This window comes from Spermophilus citellus (assembly GCF_964194105.1).
Source record: "Spermophilus citellus genome assembly, chromosome: 7".
Taxonomy (NCBI): Eukaryota; Metazoa; Chordata; class Mammalia; order Rodentia; family Sciuridae; genus Spermophilus; species Spermophilus citellus.
Window position 1 is genome coordinate 105863818 of NC_138188.1, and position 19723 is coordinate 105883540.

Here is a 19723-nt window from a genome sequence, read left to right on the forward strand (position 1 = left end):
AAATAGGCATGATCGTGTTCCAATAAAACTTAAAAAAAAAAAAACAGATGGCAAGCTAAATTTGTAGCATACTACAGTTTCCCAATCCCTATTCTTTGGGGTGTTCTTTTAAATTTATTTTAAAATAAATTTTAAATTTTAGAAAATTTAAATAAATTTAGTAGGTTTAGTAAAATTTATTTTAAATTTTGTATCATGATATATACATAGGTGTACATGTATACATCATGATTAAAAATCACATAACAGTTACCATTTTATATATGTACTGATAAATGTTTAAAATAAGTTTAAAAGGTTAAATTCTCAACCATAGAAACTATATATTTTTTATCACATCCTTAGCACATATGATCATGGATAGAACACTTCCTGAAAAAAAAGTTATTTAATTCAATAACTGCCATAATCTCTGATTTTAAACATTCTAGCCCTCTCCAAATGCTCTATCACAATTTCTAAAATAAATTTGATTTTGATATCTCTGAGAATATTTCAGTACTCTGAGATAAAAAGATACATTCAGATGGCATAAAAGTAGCAAGCATACTCTAAATTTTAAGGAAACAGTATAGAAACATAATAATTTTAGAATTTACTTGATCCAAAAAAGCCTTTATAAGTACTATACAATACATAGACAAATAAGAATAAAACAAACAAGTTTACTTAACTTAATCATGCAATTTCTTAAAATGAAATATAAGAATATTGAGATTTAAAAAATATTTGTTAATAAGATATGTCTTGTTAATAAGTACACACAAATATCAAAATTAAGAAACTTAAGAATTTTTAGAGAGGGTTACTTGATAATAGATTATAAATATGGAATACCTGCATGATGAAATGCTACTCCCCATGGGACAGTGTTCTGTAATACAAAGTCCAGTCCCGAAGGTGAACGTTTTAACTGATCCATTACTTCCAGGAGGGCTTTTTGTTCCAGAATCACTGGTGGAAATTCAGATGGTTTTACCAATCCTGTCACATACACACAAAAAAAATAAACACCTCAATACTGTTTACCTCTTGGAGTGTTATCTCCCTAAGTCATGAGAGAGTTAAATACTAGGGAATGGGTCAAAAACTGTTGCATACTATAAAAATCTGGGGATCTTTTAAAACTACTGACCCCTGGACACTGTGATGTGATTGGTATAGGGTGTGACCTGCACATAAGGAATCTTTAATTCTTCCCAGGTTATTTTAAATGGGCACAAAAGTTCAGGAAACTCGGCATTAGAGTGATGCCAAGTCCACCAGTGTGTATGTTCGGGTAGGGGTGGGAGTCAAAGGAACTTGTTGAAGGAAGGAGATGATTACAGATACTAATTACCATTCAAAGCCCAAAATTCAAAATCCTTGCTCAATGTTTGTCCAACCAACCAGCAGTATCAGCACCACCTAGGAGTCTTATTCTCTATGAGAAGTATTCCAGCCTAATAAGAAATAACCAATCACACAATACCTGCTGGCTTTGCTCTGTGTAACCCTCTACCCCAGTAAGACTTTAACTGTCTTAAATGCAGAAAATATTATTTCATTTTTTTGTTTTTTTCCACATTTTTTCTTTTTTTTTATTGGTTGTTCAAAACATTACATAGTTCTTGATATATCATATTTCACACTTTGATTCAAGTGGGTTATGAACTCCCATTTTTACCCCGTATACAGATTGCAGAATCACATCAGTTACACTTCCATTGATTTACATATTGACATACTCATGTCTGTTGTATTCTGCTGCCTTTCCTATCCTCTACTATCCCCCTCCCCTCGCCTCCCCTCCCCTCTTCTCTCTCTACCCCCTCTACGGTAATTCATTTCTCCCCCTTGTATTATTTTTCCCTTTCCCCTCACTTCCTCTTGTATGTAATTTTGTATAACCCTGAGGGTCTCCTTCCATTTCCAAGCAATTTCCCTTCTCTCTCCCTTTCCCTCCCACCTCTCATGCCTGTTTAATGTTAGTCATCTTCTCATGCTCTTCTTCCCTACTCTGTTCTTAGTTACTCTCCTTATATCAAAGAAGGCATTTGGCATTTGTTTTTTAGGGATTGGCTAGCTTCACTTAGCATAATCTGCTCTAATGCCATCCATTTCCCTCCAAATTCTATAATTTTGTCATTTTTTAATGCAGAGTAATACTCCATTGTGTATAAATGCCACATTTTTTTTATCCATTCGTCTATTGAAGGGCATCTACGTTGCTTCCACAGTCTTGCTATTGTGAATTGTGCTGCTATGAACATCGATGTAGCAGTGTCCCTGTAGCATGCTCTTTTTAGGTCTTTAGGGAATAGACCCAGAAGGGGAATAGCTGGGAAAAATGGTGGTTCCATTCCCAGCTTTCCAAGAAATCTCCATACTGCTTTCCAAATTGGCTGCACCAATTTGCAGTCCCACCAATAATGTACAAGTGTACCCTTTTCCCCACATCCTCACCGGCACTTGTTTTGTTTGACTTCATAATGGCTGCCAATCTTACTGGAGTGAGATGGTATCTTAGGGTGGTTTTGATTTGCATTTCTCTGACTGCTAGAGATGGTGAGCATTTTTTTCATGTACTTGTTGATTGATTGTATGTCCTCCTCTGAGAAGTGTCTGTTTAGGTCCTTGGCCCATTTGTTGATTGGGTTATTTGTTATCTTATTGTCTAATTTTTTGAGTTCTTTGTATACTCTGGATATTAGGGCTCTATCTGAAGTGTGAGGAGTAAAGATTTGTTCCCACGATGTAGGCTCCCTATTTACCTCTCTTATTATTTCTTTTGCTGAGAAAAAAACTTTTTAGTTTGAGCAAGTCCCATTTGTTGATTCTAGATATTAACTCTTCTGCTATGGGTGTCCTACTGAGGAATTTGGAGCCCGACCCCACAGTATGTAGGTCATAGCCAACTTTTTCTTCTATCAGATGCCTTGTCTCTGATTTGATACCAAGCTCCTTGATCCATTTTGAGTTGACTTTTGTGCATGGCGAGAGGAGGGGATTCAGTTTCATTTTGTTGCATATGGATTTCCAGTTTTCCCAGCACCATTTGTTGAAGATGCTATCCTTCCTCCATTGCATGCTTTTAGCCCCTTTATCAAATATACGAAAGTTGTAGTTTTGTGGGTTGGTTTCTGTGTCCTCTATTCTGTACCATTGGTCCACCCGCCTGTTTTGGTACCAGTACCAGGCTGTTTTTGTTACTATTGCTCTGTAGTATAGTTTGAAGTCTGGTATCGCTATACCACCTGATTCACACTTCCTGCTTAGAGTTGTTTTTGCTATTCTGGGTCTTTTGTTTTTCCATATGAATTTCATGATTGCTTTCTCTATTTCTACAAGAAATGCCATTGGGATTTTGATTGGCATTGCATTAAACCTATAGAGAACTTTTGGTAATATCGCCATTTTGATGATGTTAGTTCTGCCTATCCATGAACAGGGTATATTTTTCCATCTTCTAAGATCATCTTCTATTTCTCTCTTTAGGGTTCTGTAGTTTTCATTGTATAAGTCTTTTACCTCTTTGGTTAGGTTGATTCCCAAGTATTTTATTTTTTTTGAGGATATTGTGAATGGAGTGGTTGTCCTCATTTCCATTTCAGAGGATTTGTCGCTGATATACAGGAATGCCTTTGATTTATGCGTGTTGATTTTATATCCTGCCACTTTGCTGAATTCATTTATTAACTCTAATAGTTTCTTTGTAGACCCTTTTGGGTCTTCTAGGTATAGAATCATGTCATCTGCAAATAGTGATAATTTAAGTTTTTCTTTTCCTATTTTTATGCCTTCAATTTCTTTCGTCTAATTGCTCCGGCCAGTGTTTCGAGAACTATGTTGAACAGAAGTGGTGAGAGAGGGCATCCCTGTCTTGTTCCAGATTTTAGAGGGAATGCCTTCAATTTTTCTCCATTCAGAATGATGCTAGCCTGAGGCTTAGCATAGATTGCTTTTACAATGTTGAGGTATGTTCCTGTTATCCCTATTTTTTCGAGAGTTTTGAACATAAAGGGATGCTGTACTTTGTCGAATGCTTTTTCCGCATCTATCGAGATGATCATATGGTTCTTATTTTTAAGTCTATTGATGTGGTGAATAACATTTATTGATTTCCGTATATTGAACCAGCCTTGCATCCCAGGGATGAATCCTACTTGATCATGGTGTACAATTTTTTTGATATGATTTTGTATCCGATTCGCCAGAATTTTATTGAGGATTTTTGCGTCTAGGTTCATTAGAGATATAGGTCTGTAGTTTTCTTTCTTTGAAGTGCCTTTGTCTGGTTTAGGAATCAGGGTGATGTTGGCCTCGTAGAATGAATTTGGAAGTTCTCCCTCTTTTTCTATTTCCTGAAATAGCTTGAAAAGTATTGGTATTAGTTCCTCTTTAAAGGTTTTGTAAAACTCTGCTGTATACCCATCTGGTCCTGGGCTTTTCTTAGTTGGTAATCTTTTGATGGTTTCTTCTATTTCCTCAATTGATATTGGTCTGTTTAGGTTGTCTATATGCTCCTGTCTCAATCTGGGCAGATCATATGACTTAAGAAATTTATTGATGCCTTCACTATCTTCTATTTTATTGGAGTATAAGGATTCAAAATAATTTCTGATTATCTTCTATATTTCTGAAGTGTCTGTTGTGATATTGCCTTTTTCATCCTGTATGCTAGTAATTTGAGTTCTCTCCTTCTCTTCGTTAGCATGGCTAAGGGTCTGTCGATCTTATTTATTTTTTCAAAGAACCAACTTTTAGTTTTATCAATTTTTTCAATGGTTTCTTTTGTTTCGATTTCATTAATTTCAGCTCTGATTTTAATTATTTCTTGCCTTCTACTTCTTTTGCTGTTGTTTTGCTCTTCTTTTTCTAGGATTTTGAGATGAAGTATGAGATCATTTATTTGTTGGTTTTTTCTTTTTTTAAGGAATGAACTCCATGCAATGAATTTTCCTCTTAGAACTGCTTTCAATGTGTCCCATAGATTCCGATATGTTGTGTCTGTGTTTTCATTTATCTCTAAGAATTTTTTAATTTCCTCCTTGATGTCTTCTATAACCCATTGATCATTCAGTAACCTATTGTTCATTCTCCAAGTGATGCATGATTTTTCCTTCCTTCTTTTATCGTTGATTTTCAGTTTCATTCCATTATGGTCAGATAAGATGCATGGTATTATCTCTACTCCTTTATATTGTCTAAGAGTTGCCCTGTGACATAATATATGATCTATTTTTGAGAAGGATCCATGTGCTGCTGAGAAAAAAGTGTAACTGCTTGATGTTGGGTGGTATATTCTATATATGTCAATTAAGTCTAGGTTGTTAATTGTGTTATTGAGTTCTATAGTTTCCTTATTCAACTTTTGTTTGGAAGATCTGTCCAGTGGTGAGAGAGGTGTGTTGAAGTCTCCCATGATTATTGTATGGTGGTCTATTAGACTCTTGAACTTGAGAAGAGTTTGTTTGATGAACATAGCTGCACCATTTTTTGGGGCATATATATTTATGATTGTTATGTCTTGTTGGTGTATGGTTCCCTTGAGCAGTATGTAGTGTCCCTCTTTATCCCTTTTGATTAACTTTGGCTTGAAATCTATTTTATTTGATATGAGTATGGACACTCCTGCTTGTTTCCGAAGTCCATATGAGTGATATGATTTTTCCCAACCTTTCACCTTCAGTCTATGTATGTCTTTTCCTATCAAATGCGTCTCCTGTAGGCAGCATATTGTTGGGTCATGTTTTGTGATCCATTCTACTAGCCTGTGTCTCTTAATTGGTGAGTTTAAGCCATTAACATTTAGGGTTATTATTGAGATATGGGTTATCCTTCCAGCCATATTTGTTTATTTATGTTACTGAATATGGTTTGTTTTCCTCTTTGATTATTTTCCCCCCTTTACTGTCCTACCTCCCACTGTTGGTTTTCATTGTTATTTTCCATTTCCTCTTCCTGTAATGTTTTGCTGAGGATTTTTTGGAGAGATGGTTTTCTAGCTGCAAATTCTTTTAACTTTTGTTTATCGTGGAAGGTTTTAATTTCATCTTCCATCTTGAAGCTTAATTTTGCTGGATACACAATTCTTGGTTGGAACCCATTTTCTTTCAGTGTTTGAAATATGTTATTCCAGGATCTTCTAGCTTTCAAAGTCTGTGTTGAGAGATCAGCTGTTATCCTGATTGGTTTACCCCTAAATGTAATCTGCTTCCTTTCTCTTGTAGCTTTTAAAATTCTCTCCTTATTCTGTATGTTGGGCATCTTCATTATAATGTGTCTAGGTGTGGATCTCTTATGATTTTGCACATTCGGCGTCCTGTAGGCTTCTAGGATTTGGGATTCTGTCTCGTTCTTCAAGTCTGGGAAGTTTTCTCGAATTATTTCATTGAATAGATTGCTCATTCCTTTGGTTTGGACCTCTATACCTTCCTGTATCCCAATGACTCTTAAGTTTGGTCTCTTTATGTTATCCCATATTTCTTGGATGTTCTGCTCATGGTTTCTTAACAGTCTTGCTGAGGTGTCTATGTTCTTTTCAAGTTGAAATACTTTGTCTTCATTGTCTGATGTTCTGTCTTCTAAGTGTTCTACTCTGCTGGTAGTATTCTCAATTAGTTTTTAAGTTGGTTTATTGCTTCCTGCATTTCTAGGATTTCTGTTTGTTTTTTATAACCTCTATCTCCCTGTATAGTTGATCTTTTGCTTCCTGGATTTGTTTATGTAATCCATTGTTAAAGAGATCTTTCATTGTCTGATTTTGCTGTCTAATGTCTTCCTTGAGACTCCAGATCATCTGAAGCATGTATCTCCTGAATTCTTTATCTGACATTCCATCTGCTGCAGATATTACCTCTTCTAACGTTGAGTTGACCTGCATTGCTTGTGGTCCTTTCTTTCCTTGTCTCTTCATACTGTTCACGTTTCTTTCTGCTTACTGAGACTGTTGTGCTATTGAATTTTCCCCCTATATATTTGTATTACTCTTGTATAGTTGCAAAGTCTCCCGCGCAGTCGCGGGCAGGGGCTCTTCTCCTCCAATTGGGGCAATGTGCCTACCACATCGGCAGGCTGCTGGGCCTGTTCTGCTGGTTGGTAGCAGGTGCGCCTACCTTGCAGGCGCGGGCGGCGGCTCTGCTCCTCTGCGGGCCGCTAGGCCTGTCCTGACGGTGGTCGCAGTTCCGCCTCCTTTGCAGTCGCAGGCAGCGGCTCTGCCCCTCTGAAAGCCACTGGGCCTGTTCTGCCGGTGGGTCGCAGGTCCACCTACCTTGCAGGTACGGGGGGGGGGGGGGCAGCTCTGCCCCTCCGCAGGCTGCTGGGCCTGTTCTGCTGGTGGGTCAGAGGTCCGCCTACCTTGCAGGCGCGGGAGGCGGCTCTGCCCTTCTGCAGGCCACTGGGACTGTTCTGTTGGTGGGTCGCAGGTCCGCCTACCTTGCAGGCAAGTGGGGTGGCTCTGCCCCTCTGCGGGTTCCTGGGCCTATTCTGCCGGTGGGTCGCAGGTCCGCCTACCTTGCAAGCGTGGTTGGCAGCTCTGCCCCTCCGTAGGCCACTGGGCCTGTTCTGTTGATGGTCACAGTTCCGCTTATCTTGCTGGCGCGGGGGGAAAGGGCAGCTCTGCCCCTCAGCAGACCGCTGGGCCTGCTATGCTGGTGGGCCGCAGATCCGCCTACCTTGCAGGCGCGGGGGGAGGGCGCGGCTCTGCCCCTCAGCAGGCCGCTGGGCTTGATCTGCTGGTGGGTCGCAGGTCCGCCTACCTTGCAGGCGCGTAGGGCGGCTCTGTCCCTCCGCGGGTTGCTGGGCCTACTCTGCTGGTGGGTCGCAGGTCCGCCTACTTTGCAGGCGTTGTTGGCAGCTCTGCCCCTCCGCAGGCCACTGAGCTTGTTCTGTTGGTGGTCAGTTCCGCCTACCTTGCTGGCGCGGGGGGAGGAAGTAGCTCTGCCCCTCAGCAGGCCGCTGGGCCTGGTCTGCTGGTGGGTCGCAGGTCTGCCTACCTTGCAGGCGCGTGGGGTGGCTCTGCCACTCCGCAGGTTGCTGGGCCTGACCTGCCGGTGGGTCGCAGGTCCGCCTACCTTGCAGGCACGGGTGGAGGGCGCGGCTCTGCCCCTCAGCAGGCTGCTTGGCCTGATCTGCTGGTGGTTCGCAGGTCCACCTACCTTGCAGGCGCATGGGGCGGCTCTGCCACTCCCAGGTTGCTGGGCCTGACCTGCTGGTGGGTTGCAGGTCCGCCTACCTTGCAGGCGTGGGGGGAGGGCGCACACCTATTTGCATTTAGACAGTTACGCGAAATGGGGGATGTAATGCTTGGGATGAAAGTTGGGGGGAAGGGGAAGGTAGGTGTTCTTGAAATGAAAGAAGGAGAGGGAGATAGATAGCATAGAGGAGAATGGAAAGAGCAGTAAAACTTGGAAGGGGAGAGAGAGAGGGAAAAGGGAGAGAAAAAATTAAAATGAAATAGGAAATAAAATTAGGTCTTAGAGATCCATTTTCTTCTCTTCCCTTAGGCAAAGCTGTGCCCTCCGGGCTGAGTTTTGCCCTCAATGTGTCAACAGCAATCCCTGTAAGGCGGTTCCTGGGAGTCTCTCAATCCTGTTGGTCCAGAGCCGTTTCACTTCTACGGCCCCTCCTCCCCTTCCTCCTGCCAGCCAGCCAGGTCCTGCTCACCGGAGGCAGTTCCCCAAGGACTTGGTTACACTTTCAGCCCCACCGAGTGCTCTATTTCCCTAACTACTGAGCACTCTCTCTGTCATTCATCTAAGCCCCAGTGCTGTGGAGCTGTGGTCTGGGAGTCAATTGTTTAATTTTTCCGGACCCCTTTGGTGGGCACACCTTCGGAATCTGGCAGCTAAGACCATTGGTGTCGCTGCTGGTGGTAATAGGAGTTGGGGGTCGAGGATCCCCTCTACTTCCCTCAGCCCCTACAGTCACAACCGCTCTGCTGGCGGTAGGAGGAGTTGGGGGTCTGAAGTGTCCTCTGTTTCCCTCCACCCCTACCGTCACATCCTCTCAGTTCGCGGTTGGGGGAGTTGGGTGTAGGGAGTCTTCTCTGCTTCCCTCTGCCCCTACAGTCACGCCCACATCACTGGCAGTAGGGGGAGTTGGGGTCGAGAGTCCTTTGGCCCTTACGGTCATGCCCACAGAGAGATTTTGAAGTTTCCCGGTTGTTTGTATCTGATGTGGGTGGGAGTCACACACCTGCTAAAGTAGATTCCGCTGGGAAGGAATCTCTTTGGCCGAACTTTGGTGACTTCCCCTCTATGCTATGGCGGGCCCCTGGCTCCTTGCCGGAGTGTCCGAAGGGAGGGGTAGAACTGGCTTGTCTCTGGTCTGACACAATCTCTGGTTTTAGTTCCCAGTTCGCTATTTAGTAAAGGGTTGGTTAGATTCCCTTCATGCTGTCTCAGGGGGGGAGCCGTGCGCCGGGTGTGCGGGGCTGTTAGTAGAGCCGGGAGGGCACGGGCTGTCTGCTGGGCCAGGCGGGGACACTTCTCGCTGCACCAGGCCACCGGGGGCTGCCTGTAGAGCCGGGCAGCTGCGGCAGCGTGGCCAAGAGCCGGGTGGGCGGGGTGGCCGTTCGCAGAGTGGGTGGGGCCACCAGGAGAGCCGGGATGGCAGGGGCCGTCTGCCGGCCAGGCGGGGACCCCTTTTGCTGAGCCAGGCCACCGGGGAGCGTCTGTAGAGCCGGGCAGCTGTGGCCACTTGGCTAAGATCCGGGCGGGCGGGGTGGCCGTTCGCTGAGCGAGAGCGGGGCCTCCTGGGAGGGCCAGGATGGCGGGTGCCGTCTGCTGGTTCGGGCGGGCCGCGCTGCTCCGGGCCACCGGCCGCTTGTAGAAGCGGCCGATGGCCGCGGGATTGGACCTCTGCACCCGCCGGGGGGCCGCCTGTAGAGCCGGGCAGCTGTGGCCGGCCGCGTGGCTAAGAGCCTGGCAGGCGGGGTGGCCATTCGCAGAGCGAGAGCAGGGCCTCCCGGGAGAGCCGGGACGGCGGGGTGGCAGGTGCCGTCTGCGGGTTCGGGCGGGCTGCGCCGCTCTGGGCCGCTGGCCGCTTGCAGAAGCGGCTGGTGGCTGCAGGACTGGACCTCTGCGCCCGTGTGGCCAGCCAAGATCCACTTGTCTGGGACAAACTGACACTTCTAATAAACCTACCAATTCCCGGCAGGTCCCCTCTTAACGGAATTTTGCTAGAAGTTCCTCAGTAGGTAGACTGCAGCTGTTCCAATGGGTCTTTCTGATCCCGTTAATGTGGAGACATTGGAATCGCTGCTTCCTCACCGGCGGCCATGTTGGATCCTCCACATTTTTTCTACTGGAGCATTATAGTTGTAAATATTGATGGGATTTGTAGTTACATATTCACACATGCACAAAATATAAGAATATGATTTGGCCAATATCACTCCCAGCACTTCCCCCCTCCCCCCCCATCCCTTGGTCACTTTTCTCTACTGATCTTCTTTTGCTTTTTGAGAAAGCCATTGCCTGTACCGTAAAGCTGGAGTGTGACCCTACATTGTCTTCTAGGAGTTGCATGGTTTCTGGTCTAATTCCAAGGTCTGATTCACTTTAAGTTGACTTTTGTGGAAGGTGACAGATAAGGGTCTAATTTTGTTCTTCTATGTCAGGAGCTGCCACATAGGAACTGAGTGCCCCTGAGCCTTGAGTAATGAGAATGTGGAGATGTGGCAAGCCAGCTGTGGGCTGTGTGTGTGTGAACTATGAGCATTGAGTGCACACAGTGGACTGAACCAACATTGCCCCTCTGTTTGGATGGGTCTCGCTCTGGTCTTTTCACTTGCTCTGCTAAGACCCCCCCCCCAACAGCTCATGAAATGGGCATGCCCTTCCTAGATGTCAGTCAATCTGCTGACAACAGACATCATGAAGTTAGACTCAACTCCTGAAACCTGATCCCTTGCCTCATTTGAGTGGCTTATCCCCAATAAAAGGGTTCAGCTCCTGCTCCTAGCTCTCTTTCCACAGACCCCTAAGGTCAGAGGAGCTGTCACAGGACCCAAAGAAAAAGGTATTTCTTTGTCTCTGTGTGATTATTTCGTGCAGCCCAGTTCACCTGGAATGACCCTGAGTGTTTTAGTTGTGGAACTCGACACTTCTACACATGTATAACCGGGTATCCCCACACCATTAGTTTAAAAGCTATCAATTCTCCAGTGTATATTTTTGTCACCTTTGTCAAGGATGACTGTACCTGTGTGGATTTGTCTTTGTGCCTTATATTCTGTACCACTGTTCAATGTATCTGTTCATCAATATCATGTAAATACAGCTCTGTGGTATAATTTGAAGACAGGAATTTTGATGTTTCCAACATTGTTTTTTTGGCTTAAAATTGCTTTGCCTAGTCCGGTAGACGCGGCGCGTGGGTGGACCGGTTTTGGCTTGCCGGCGCGTACGGAGGATTGGCAGCTTTTTCAAAAATAAAGTTTTGTTCCTGCTTGAAAAAAAAAATTGCTTTGCCTACTCTGGATCTTTTATTCTTCCAGATGAGCTTTAGAACTGTTTTTTCTAGTTCTGCGAAGAATATCATTGGCATTTTGATGGGAGGACTGCATCAAATCTGTATATTGCTTTTGGTAGTATGGCCATTTCAACAATATTAATGCTGCCAATCCAAGAACATGAGAGGTCTTTCCATCTTCTGTGGTCTTCTTCAATTTCTTTTTTCAATGTTCTATAATTTTCATGGTAGAGGTCTTTCATTTCCTTGGTTAGATTTATTCCTGAAACCTGACCCCTTGCCTCATTTGAATGGCTTCTCCTCAATAAAAGGTTCAGCACTGCTCTCTTGCTCTCTTTCTGCAGACCCTTAAGGTCAGAGGAGCTGTAACAAGACCAAAAGAAAAAGGTATCTCTGTCTCTTGTGTGATTATTTCCTGCAGCCCAGTTCACCTGGAGTGACCCTGGGTGTTTTAGTCGTGAGAAATGGAACAGTTGGCTTTGGGTCTTTTATACATAGCCGTTATAATGTTGAGATAGGTTCCCTCTTTCCCTAGTTTCTTTAGTATTTTTATCATGAATGCATGCTGAATTTGTCGAAGGATTTCTCTGCATTTGAGATTACTAAGTGATTTTTGTCCTTAATTCTGTTCATGTGATAAATTATATTTATTAATTTCCATATCTTAAACCTCCTTACATCTCTGGAATAAATCCAACTTGCTTGTAGGGTACAATCTTCTTAATGTATTTCAAAACAATTTGCTGCTGGGCACAATGGCACACACCTATAATCCCAGCGGACAAGGAGGTGGAGGCAGGAGGATCACAAGTTCAAAGCTAGCCTCAGCAATTTAGTGAGACACTAAGCAATTCAGTGAGACTCTGTCTCTAAATAAAATACAAAATTGGGCTGGGGATGTGGTTCTGTGGTTTAGTGCCTCTGATTTCAATCCCCAATACAAAAAAAAAAAAAAAAAAAAAAAAAAAAACACAATTTGCTAATATTTTATTAGTGTTTTTGCATCTAAATTCATCAGGAATATTGGTCTATAGTTTTCTTTCCTTGATGTGTCCTTATCTGTTTTTGGTATGAGTGTGATATTGACTTCATAAAATGAATTTGAAAGTGTTCCATCATTTTCCATTTCATGGAATAATTTGAGGAGTACTGGCATTGGGGTTCTGAATGCCTCCACAATACATATGCTCAGAGGTGGGGGTCTTCTGGCTGTCCACAGGTCTGCCTGTCTCATGTGCATGTCCACTGGAGCCACTTGGTTTTGGAACCAAGGGCATTGGTAGCCTCCTCCCAATACAGCCACTCTTCTTCTGAAGGTGGGCCAGAGGAAGCACTGCACACAGCAGCACAGTTCTTGTATATAGGTGGTGATCTTCCTAGTGACCCCCTTCCTGCCCCTGCTGCTGTCAACCGATTACCCTGAGGAGGTACCTTGGGTGCTCGAGCTACGGCCTTCTGCGACCCAACTACTGAGGATCAGCTATGGGCTGGTCCTGGGGTACTCAGACCTGCGGGGCATAGGGTCAGGCCTGGCGCTACACTGGGAATGGGTGTGTCCACATGGAAGAGGCAGAGAGGAATGGCAGGCACACTGGCACTTGCAGCACCCTTCTACCCTGACTGCTTGGCCTCCTCAGGATGTTGCTGTTCACAGGCCAAGGGAAGGGCAGGCTCTCTGGTACATCTGTTGGGATAAACACTGGAAGGATCTACAGGGCCTGGCAAGGCCCAACCACGCCATGGCGCACAGGCTTGGATTCTGAGACCTTTAACCTACTCAGTCCATCCTAGGTTGAAAGTATTGTCCAGCTGATAACTGTAGGCAAGCAGTGCATGGCTGGAGGAGGTGCGTCACTGGCGTCATCCCTTTGAAAAGCATTTTGTCACTCTGACTCTTTCCCTGCCCTTCTCTGTCTCATCCTATTGCCCTGAGGTGAGCATCTTTCCTCCACTGGGCCCTCCACTGAGCTGCCTCACTTTGATTCCAGAGCAAGAGTCAGCCATCTATGGACTGAGACCTCAGAAACTGTAACCTCCAGAGAAATGTTTCCTCTTCCAAGTTGTTCTTATCAGGTGTCTTGGTCACAATGATAAAAAAGCTAATTAAAACACAGCCATACACCATTGCCTCCAACTTGAAAAATATACTATTGTGTGTGTGCTGGGATGAATGGTAAGCCAGTCCTTGGGCATGCCATCCATGGGACTGGAACCTCATGACCTAACCTCCTGCTGAATGCCCACCTCTCTATACTGTTACACTGAGGCTGAAATGTCAACAGGAATTTGGTAGAGAAAAACACATTCAAACCACAGCACTTGATTAAAAAGAGCCCAGGGTGTTGCTTTCCACTCTGTTTCAGAACTAAGGGCATCGGAGGCCCTATGTGTCCCCTATGTGAGGGGAGTCCTTCAGACTGAACGGACACTTGACAGGAACTCAGATCTTTTTTTTTTTTTAAAGAGAGAGTGAGAGAGGAGAGAGAGAGAGAGAGAGAGAGAGAGAGAGAATTTTTAATATTTATTTTTTAGTTCTCGGCGGACACAACATCTTTGTTGGTATGTGGTGCTGAGGATCGAACCCGGGCCGCATGCATGCCAGGCCAGCGCGCTACCGCTTGAGCCACATCCCCAGCCCCAGGAACTCAGATCTTGATATAGACAGAAAGACCTCAGGTAAAGAAAATTCATGCAAATTTTAAAAACTAGTTCTACTTATGTTTTCTACAAGATGGAAAATAATGATATAGCAGAAAAAAACAATTTTATACTATGGTATTGAACACACAACATGTACACATGTAACCCTGTGATATCAGTAACTAAGGGGGTGGGGTTGGAGAGGTAAGGCATAGCATTCTGTATAATACTGAAGTTACACTGCTCCAATTCACATCAGAATAGTTTGTTCTTCTCATGTTAAATGCAATTCCTCAATGGGAACCACAAAAAAACTACCTGTAGAATATACCCAAATGAGAGGTGAGGGAATTATGTTTCACTACAAACATAAACTAAATAGGAGAGAAGATAATCATATAATGACATACATCATGCTGAATCAAAGCTTGTCCTGCTCTCCCTATAACGATGCAAACCACGCTGAACCATGAGCACACCCTATCCCTTATCATCCCAGCTTAGACAATTACATCATAATAATGCCATTTCTGGAGGAAGAAGGGAAAAGGTCTTATTCCTAGCTGTGGAGTCAGAAGCTAAACATATCTTTGGGGAAAAAAATTTAATCATACACTCTCTAGTTCTATTTCTCTGAATTTTTATCAAAAGGTGTTGAATTTTGTCATATGATTTTTCTACACCAATCCATACGTGTATACGGTCGTATGATTTCCTTGGCTTATCAATAAAGAACTACCAGACAAATTCTCAGTTGAGTTCTACAAGACCTTCAAAGAAGAATTAATACCAGTACTTCTCAAATTATTCTATGAAATAGAAAAGGAGGTAATTTTTCCAAACTCATTCTACGAGGCTAGTAGCATCCTGATACCAAAACCAGACAGAGACACATCAAGGAAAGAAAACCTCAGACCAATATCCCTGATGAGCATAGATGCAAAAATTCTCAATAAATTTCTGGCAAATCACATATAAAAGCATATTAAAAAGATAGTGCACCATGATCAAGTGGGGTTCATTCCAGGGATGTAAGGTTGGTTCAACATATGGAAATCAATAAATGCAATTCATCACAACAATAGATTTAAAGAATCATATAATTATATCAATAGATGCAGAGAAAGCATTTGACAAAATATAGCACTCTTTCATGTTCAAAACACTAGAAAAACTACAAATAGTATGAACATACCTTAACAATGTAAAAGCTATCTATGCTAAACCCAAAGCCAATATCATTGTAAATGGAGAAAAATTGGAAACATTCCCTTTAAAAACTAGAATAAGACAGGGATGCCCTCTTTCACCACTTCTATTTAACATAGTCCTTGAAACTCTAGCCAGACAAAAGAAATTAAAAGGATATAAATAGGAAAAGAACTTAAACTATCAGTATTTGCCAATGACATGTTTCTATACTTAGAAGATCCAAAAATTTCCACCAGAAAATTCTAAGAATAAATGAATTCAGCAAAGTAGCAGAATGTAAATCAATACCCATAAATCAAATGCATGTCTATACATCAGTGATGAATCCTCTGAAAGAGAAATTAGGAAAACTACCCCATTCACAATAGCCTCAAAAAAACAAAACAAAACAAAACAAAAAAACTTCGGAATCAATTTAACAAAAGAGGTGAAAGACTTCCACAATTAAAACAACAGAATACTAAGGAAAGAAGTTGAAAAAGACCTTAGAAGATGGAAAGATCTTCCACGTTCTTCATGTTCTTGGATAGGGAGAATCAACATTGTCAAAATGACCACACTACCAAAAGCACCGTACAGATTCAATGCAATTCCAATTAAAATCCCAATGCATTCCTCATAGAAATAGAAAAGGCAGTCATGAAATTCACTTGGAAAAATAAGTGACCCAGAATAGCTAAAGCAATGCCTAGCAATCTTTCCTAAACTCCAACAGTGATTCTGCTGAGAATGAAATTTAAAACAAACAACAACAAAACTATCCCATTCACAATACCCTAAAAAAATACATGGAAATAATCTAATCAATAGGTGAAAGATCTATACCATGAAAATTACAGAACACCAAAGAAAGAAATTGAAGACAACATTAGAAGATGCAATGCCCTCACATGTGCTTCAATAAGAGAATGAATTATTTTAAACAGCCATATTACCAAAAGCAATATACAGATTCAATGCAATACCCATCAAAATACCAATGACATTCTTCAGAGAAATAGAAAAAAAAAAAGTCCTAAAATTCACTAAGAAGCGTGAGACCCATAAAGCCAACACAATTCTAAGCAAGAAGAGTGATGCTGGAGGAATCATAATAGCTGCTCTCAAATTGTTCTACAGAGCTAAAGTGACAACAGCATTGTATTGGCATCAAAATAGGCCTGAAGACCAGTGGAATAGAATAGAAGTCATAGGAATCAAGACACATAGTTATCTGATATTTGACAAAGTTACCAAAAATATATGCTGGAGACAAGGTCTTTTTAATGAATGATGCTGGGAAAACTGGATGTCCATACAGAAAAGAATCAAAATAGATCCCTCTCACCCTACAGAAAAGTCAAGTCAAAGTAGATCAAAGACTTTTAGCAATAAGCCAGAAAACTTGCAACTGCTAGGAGAAAACACAAGTCAACATTCTATCCTGTTGGTGCTGGCACTGACTTCCTTAAAAAGACTTCTCTCTAACTCAAGTAATAAAACACGAATCAATAAGTGGAATGCCATAAAATTATAAAGCTTCTGCACAGCAAAGGAAATATTAGGAGTATGAAGAGAGACCCTACTGAATGGGAGAAGATCTTTGCCAGCTACTTCTCTGACAGGGCATTAATATCCAGAAATATAAAGAATTCAAACAGGTTAACACCAAAAATAAAATAAAAATTAAAAATAACCCTATCATTTCAATAAATGGGCAAAATAACTGAACAGATATTTCTAAAATAAAAAATACAAATGGCCATCAAATAATGAAAAAAAAAAAGTTTATCATCTCTAGCCATCAGGGAAATGTAAATTCAAACTATACTAAGATTTTATCTCATTCTAGCCAGAATGGCAATTGCTAAATTAGATCAATATATATTGCATGCTTTCATAATTATATCAAAGTGGATTCTACTGTCACTAAAAAGAATCAATATAAAAAGAGTACAAATAATAAATGATAGCAAGAATGTGGAGGAGTAGGTACACTCATACATTGTAAGTTGGACTGCATATTATTACAACCACTCTGGAAAGCAGTATGGAGATTCCTCATAAAACTAGGCATAGAATCATCATATGATCCAGCTATCCCACTCCTTGTTATTTATCCAAAAGAACTAAATTTATCATTCAATAGTGATACAGCTACATCAGTGTTTATAGCAACACGATTCACAATAGCCAAATTATGGAACTAGCCCAACTGGTTGTCAATAGATGAATGGATTAAGAAAAAGCAATAAACACACACACAAAAAAATGGAGTTTTACTCAGTCATAAAGAAGAATAAAATTATGACATTTGCAGGCAAATGGAAGGAAATGGAGAACATCATGCTAAGTAAAAAAAGCCAGACTCAGAAAAATCAATTCAATGTTTTCTCTCACATGCAGAAGCTAGAACAAAGTAAGGAGAAAGAAGAGTAGAGGTCAGATATAAGTACAGAGGCAAGTCAGTGGAGTATAAAAAGGAGATTGAGGGTAAGGCAGGAGGGTCAGTAAAATAGAGAAAATGTGGAAGGAATTCAACAAAATTATGCTTCATGCATATACACAGAGTCAATGTAATTCCCATCAAAATTCCAATGACGTTCTTGACAGAAATAGAAAAAGCAGTTGTGAATTTCATTTGGAAAAATAAGAGACCCAGAACAGCCAAAGCATTCCTTAGCAAGAAAGTGAAGAAGGAGGCATCATAATACTAGTCCTCAAAGTATACTACAGAGCTATAGTAACAAAAACAGCATGCTATTGGCACCAAGACCCCTGGAATAGAAGACATAGAGACAAACCCATATAAATATGGTTATTGCATACTAGGAAAAGGTGCCAAAAACATATGTTAGAGAAAAGATAGACTTTTCAACAAATGGTGCTGGGAAAATGGAAATCCATATGCATAGAATGAAATTAACAATGATCTCTCATTCTGCACAATACTCAACTCAAAATGTATCAAAAACCTAGAAATTAGACCAGAAACCCTGCACACACTAGAAGAAACTGTAGGCCCAACACTCCAACATATCAGCTCAGCTACTGACTTCTTGAAACAAGACTCCTTGTTAAAGCACAATAATTAAAATCAATAATCAATATATGGGATGGTATCAAACAAAAAGCTTCTTAACAACAACGAAAACAATCAAGAATGTAAAGAGAGAGCCTATGGAATGGGAGAGAATCTTTGCCACTTGCACCTCAGATAAGCTGTTAATTTCCAGGATATACAAAGAACTCAAAAAACTTAACACCAAAAACACAAATAACCCAATCAATAAATGGGCAAAAGAACTAAATAGACACTTGTCAAAAGAACAAATATTAACAGTCAACAAATATATAAAAAATGTTCTATATCTTTAGCAATTAGAGAAATACAAATTAAAACTACACTGAGATTTCATCTCCTGTTAGAATGGCAATTTTCAAGAATACAAGTAACAATAAATGTTGGTGAGGATGTGGGGAAAAGAGTCTGCTCATACATTGTTAATGGGACTATAAATTGGTATAACCACTCTAGAAAGCAGTATGGAGCTTCCTCAAAAAACTAGGAATGGAACCACCACTGACATGGTTATCCTACTCCTTGGTATATATCCAAAGGAATTAAAATCAATATACTACAGAGACTCAGTTTATAGCAGTACAATTCACAATAGCTAAGCCAAGGAGCCAAACTAGGTGCCTTTCAACAGATGAATGGATACACAAAATGTGGCATATATACACAGTGGAGTATTATTCAACCATAAAGAAGAATGACTTAATGACATTTACCTGTAAACAGATGGATCCAGAGACTATCATGCTAAGTGAAATAGACCAGTTGCAAAAAAACAAACGGCAGATGTTTTATGATATGTGGAATCTAACCTACAATAAGGGGTGAGTACGGAATAGAAGTTCAGTGGATTAGGCAAAGGGTAATGAAGGAAAGGGAGGAGGTATAAGAAAAGGAAAGACAGTGGAATGAATCTGACATAACTTTCCTACGTACATATATGAATACACCACAGTGAATCTCACTATCATGTACAAGAAACTAATTTAAAAAATAATAACTACGGATAAATGGCAGAAAAATCAATAGAGGGAACGGAGTAAGGGTAGGGAAAAGTAAGGGGAAGAAGAAATACTGGAGTCAGAATTAGAATAATGTATATTCCAATGCTCATATAATTACGTCAAAACGTATTCTACTGTCACATATAACTAAGGACCAATTTAAAAAAAAAAGAATAGATGGACAGTGTCTATGCCTATCCTTCTTTCCATTTCTTATGGAATGTACTAAACAAGAGCAAGGGCTGAGTGCTGTTAACCCCTTCTTCTTTCTGTGTTGTACACCAAGCTGCCAGTTGCAATGGCCTAAGACTAAAGCTGGGCCAAATAATTCTCAACTTCTCTTCTCCCCAGT

General features: G+C 41.4%; 1 protein-coding gene across 1 annotated transcript in view; it reads right to left on the reverse strand.

The window, feature by feature from the left end:
* The window catches only part of POLQ (DNA polymerase theta), a 124606-nt gene that overhangs the window by 82316 nt on the left and 22567 nt on the right, over positions 1 to 19723 (reverse strand). Inside the window, exon 8 of the mRNA XM_081301337.1 lies at positions 838 to 984. Within this exon, the coding sequence (XP_081157463.1) occupies positions 838 to 984 (147 nt within the window). The remainder of the gene's footprint in view (positions 1 to 837; positions 985 to 19723) is intronic.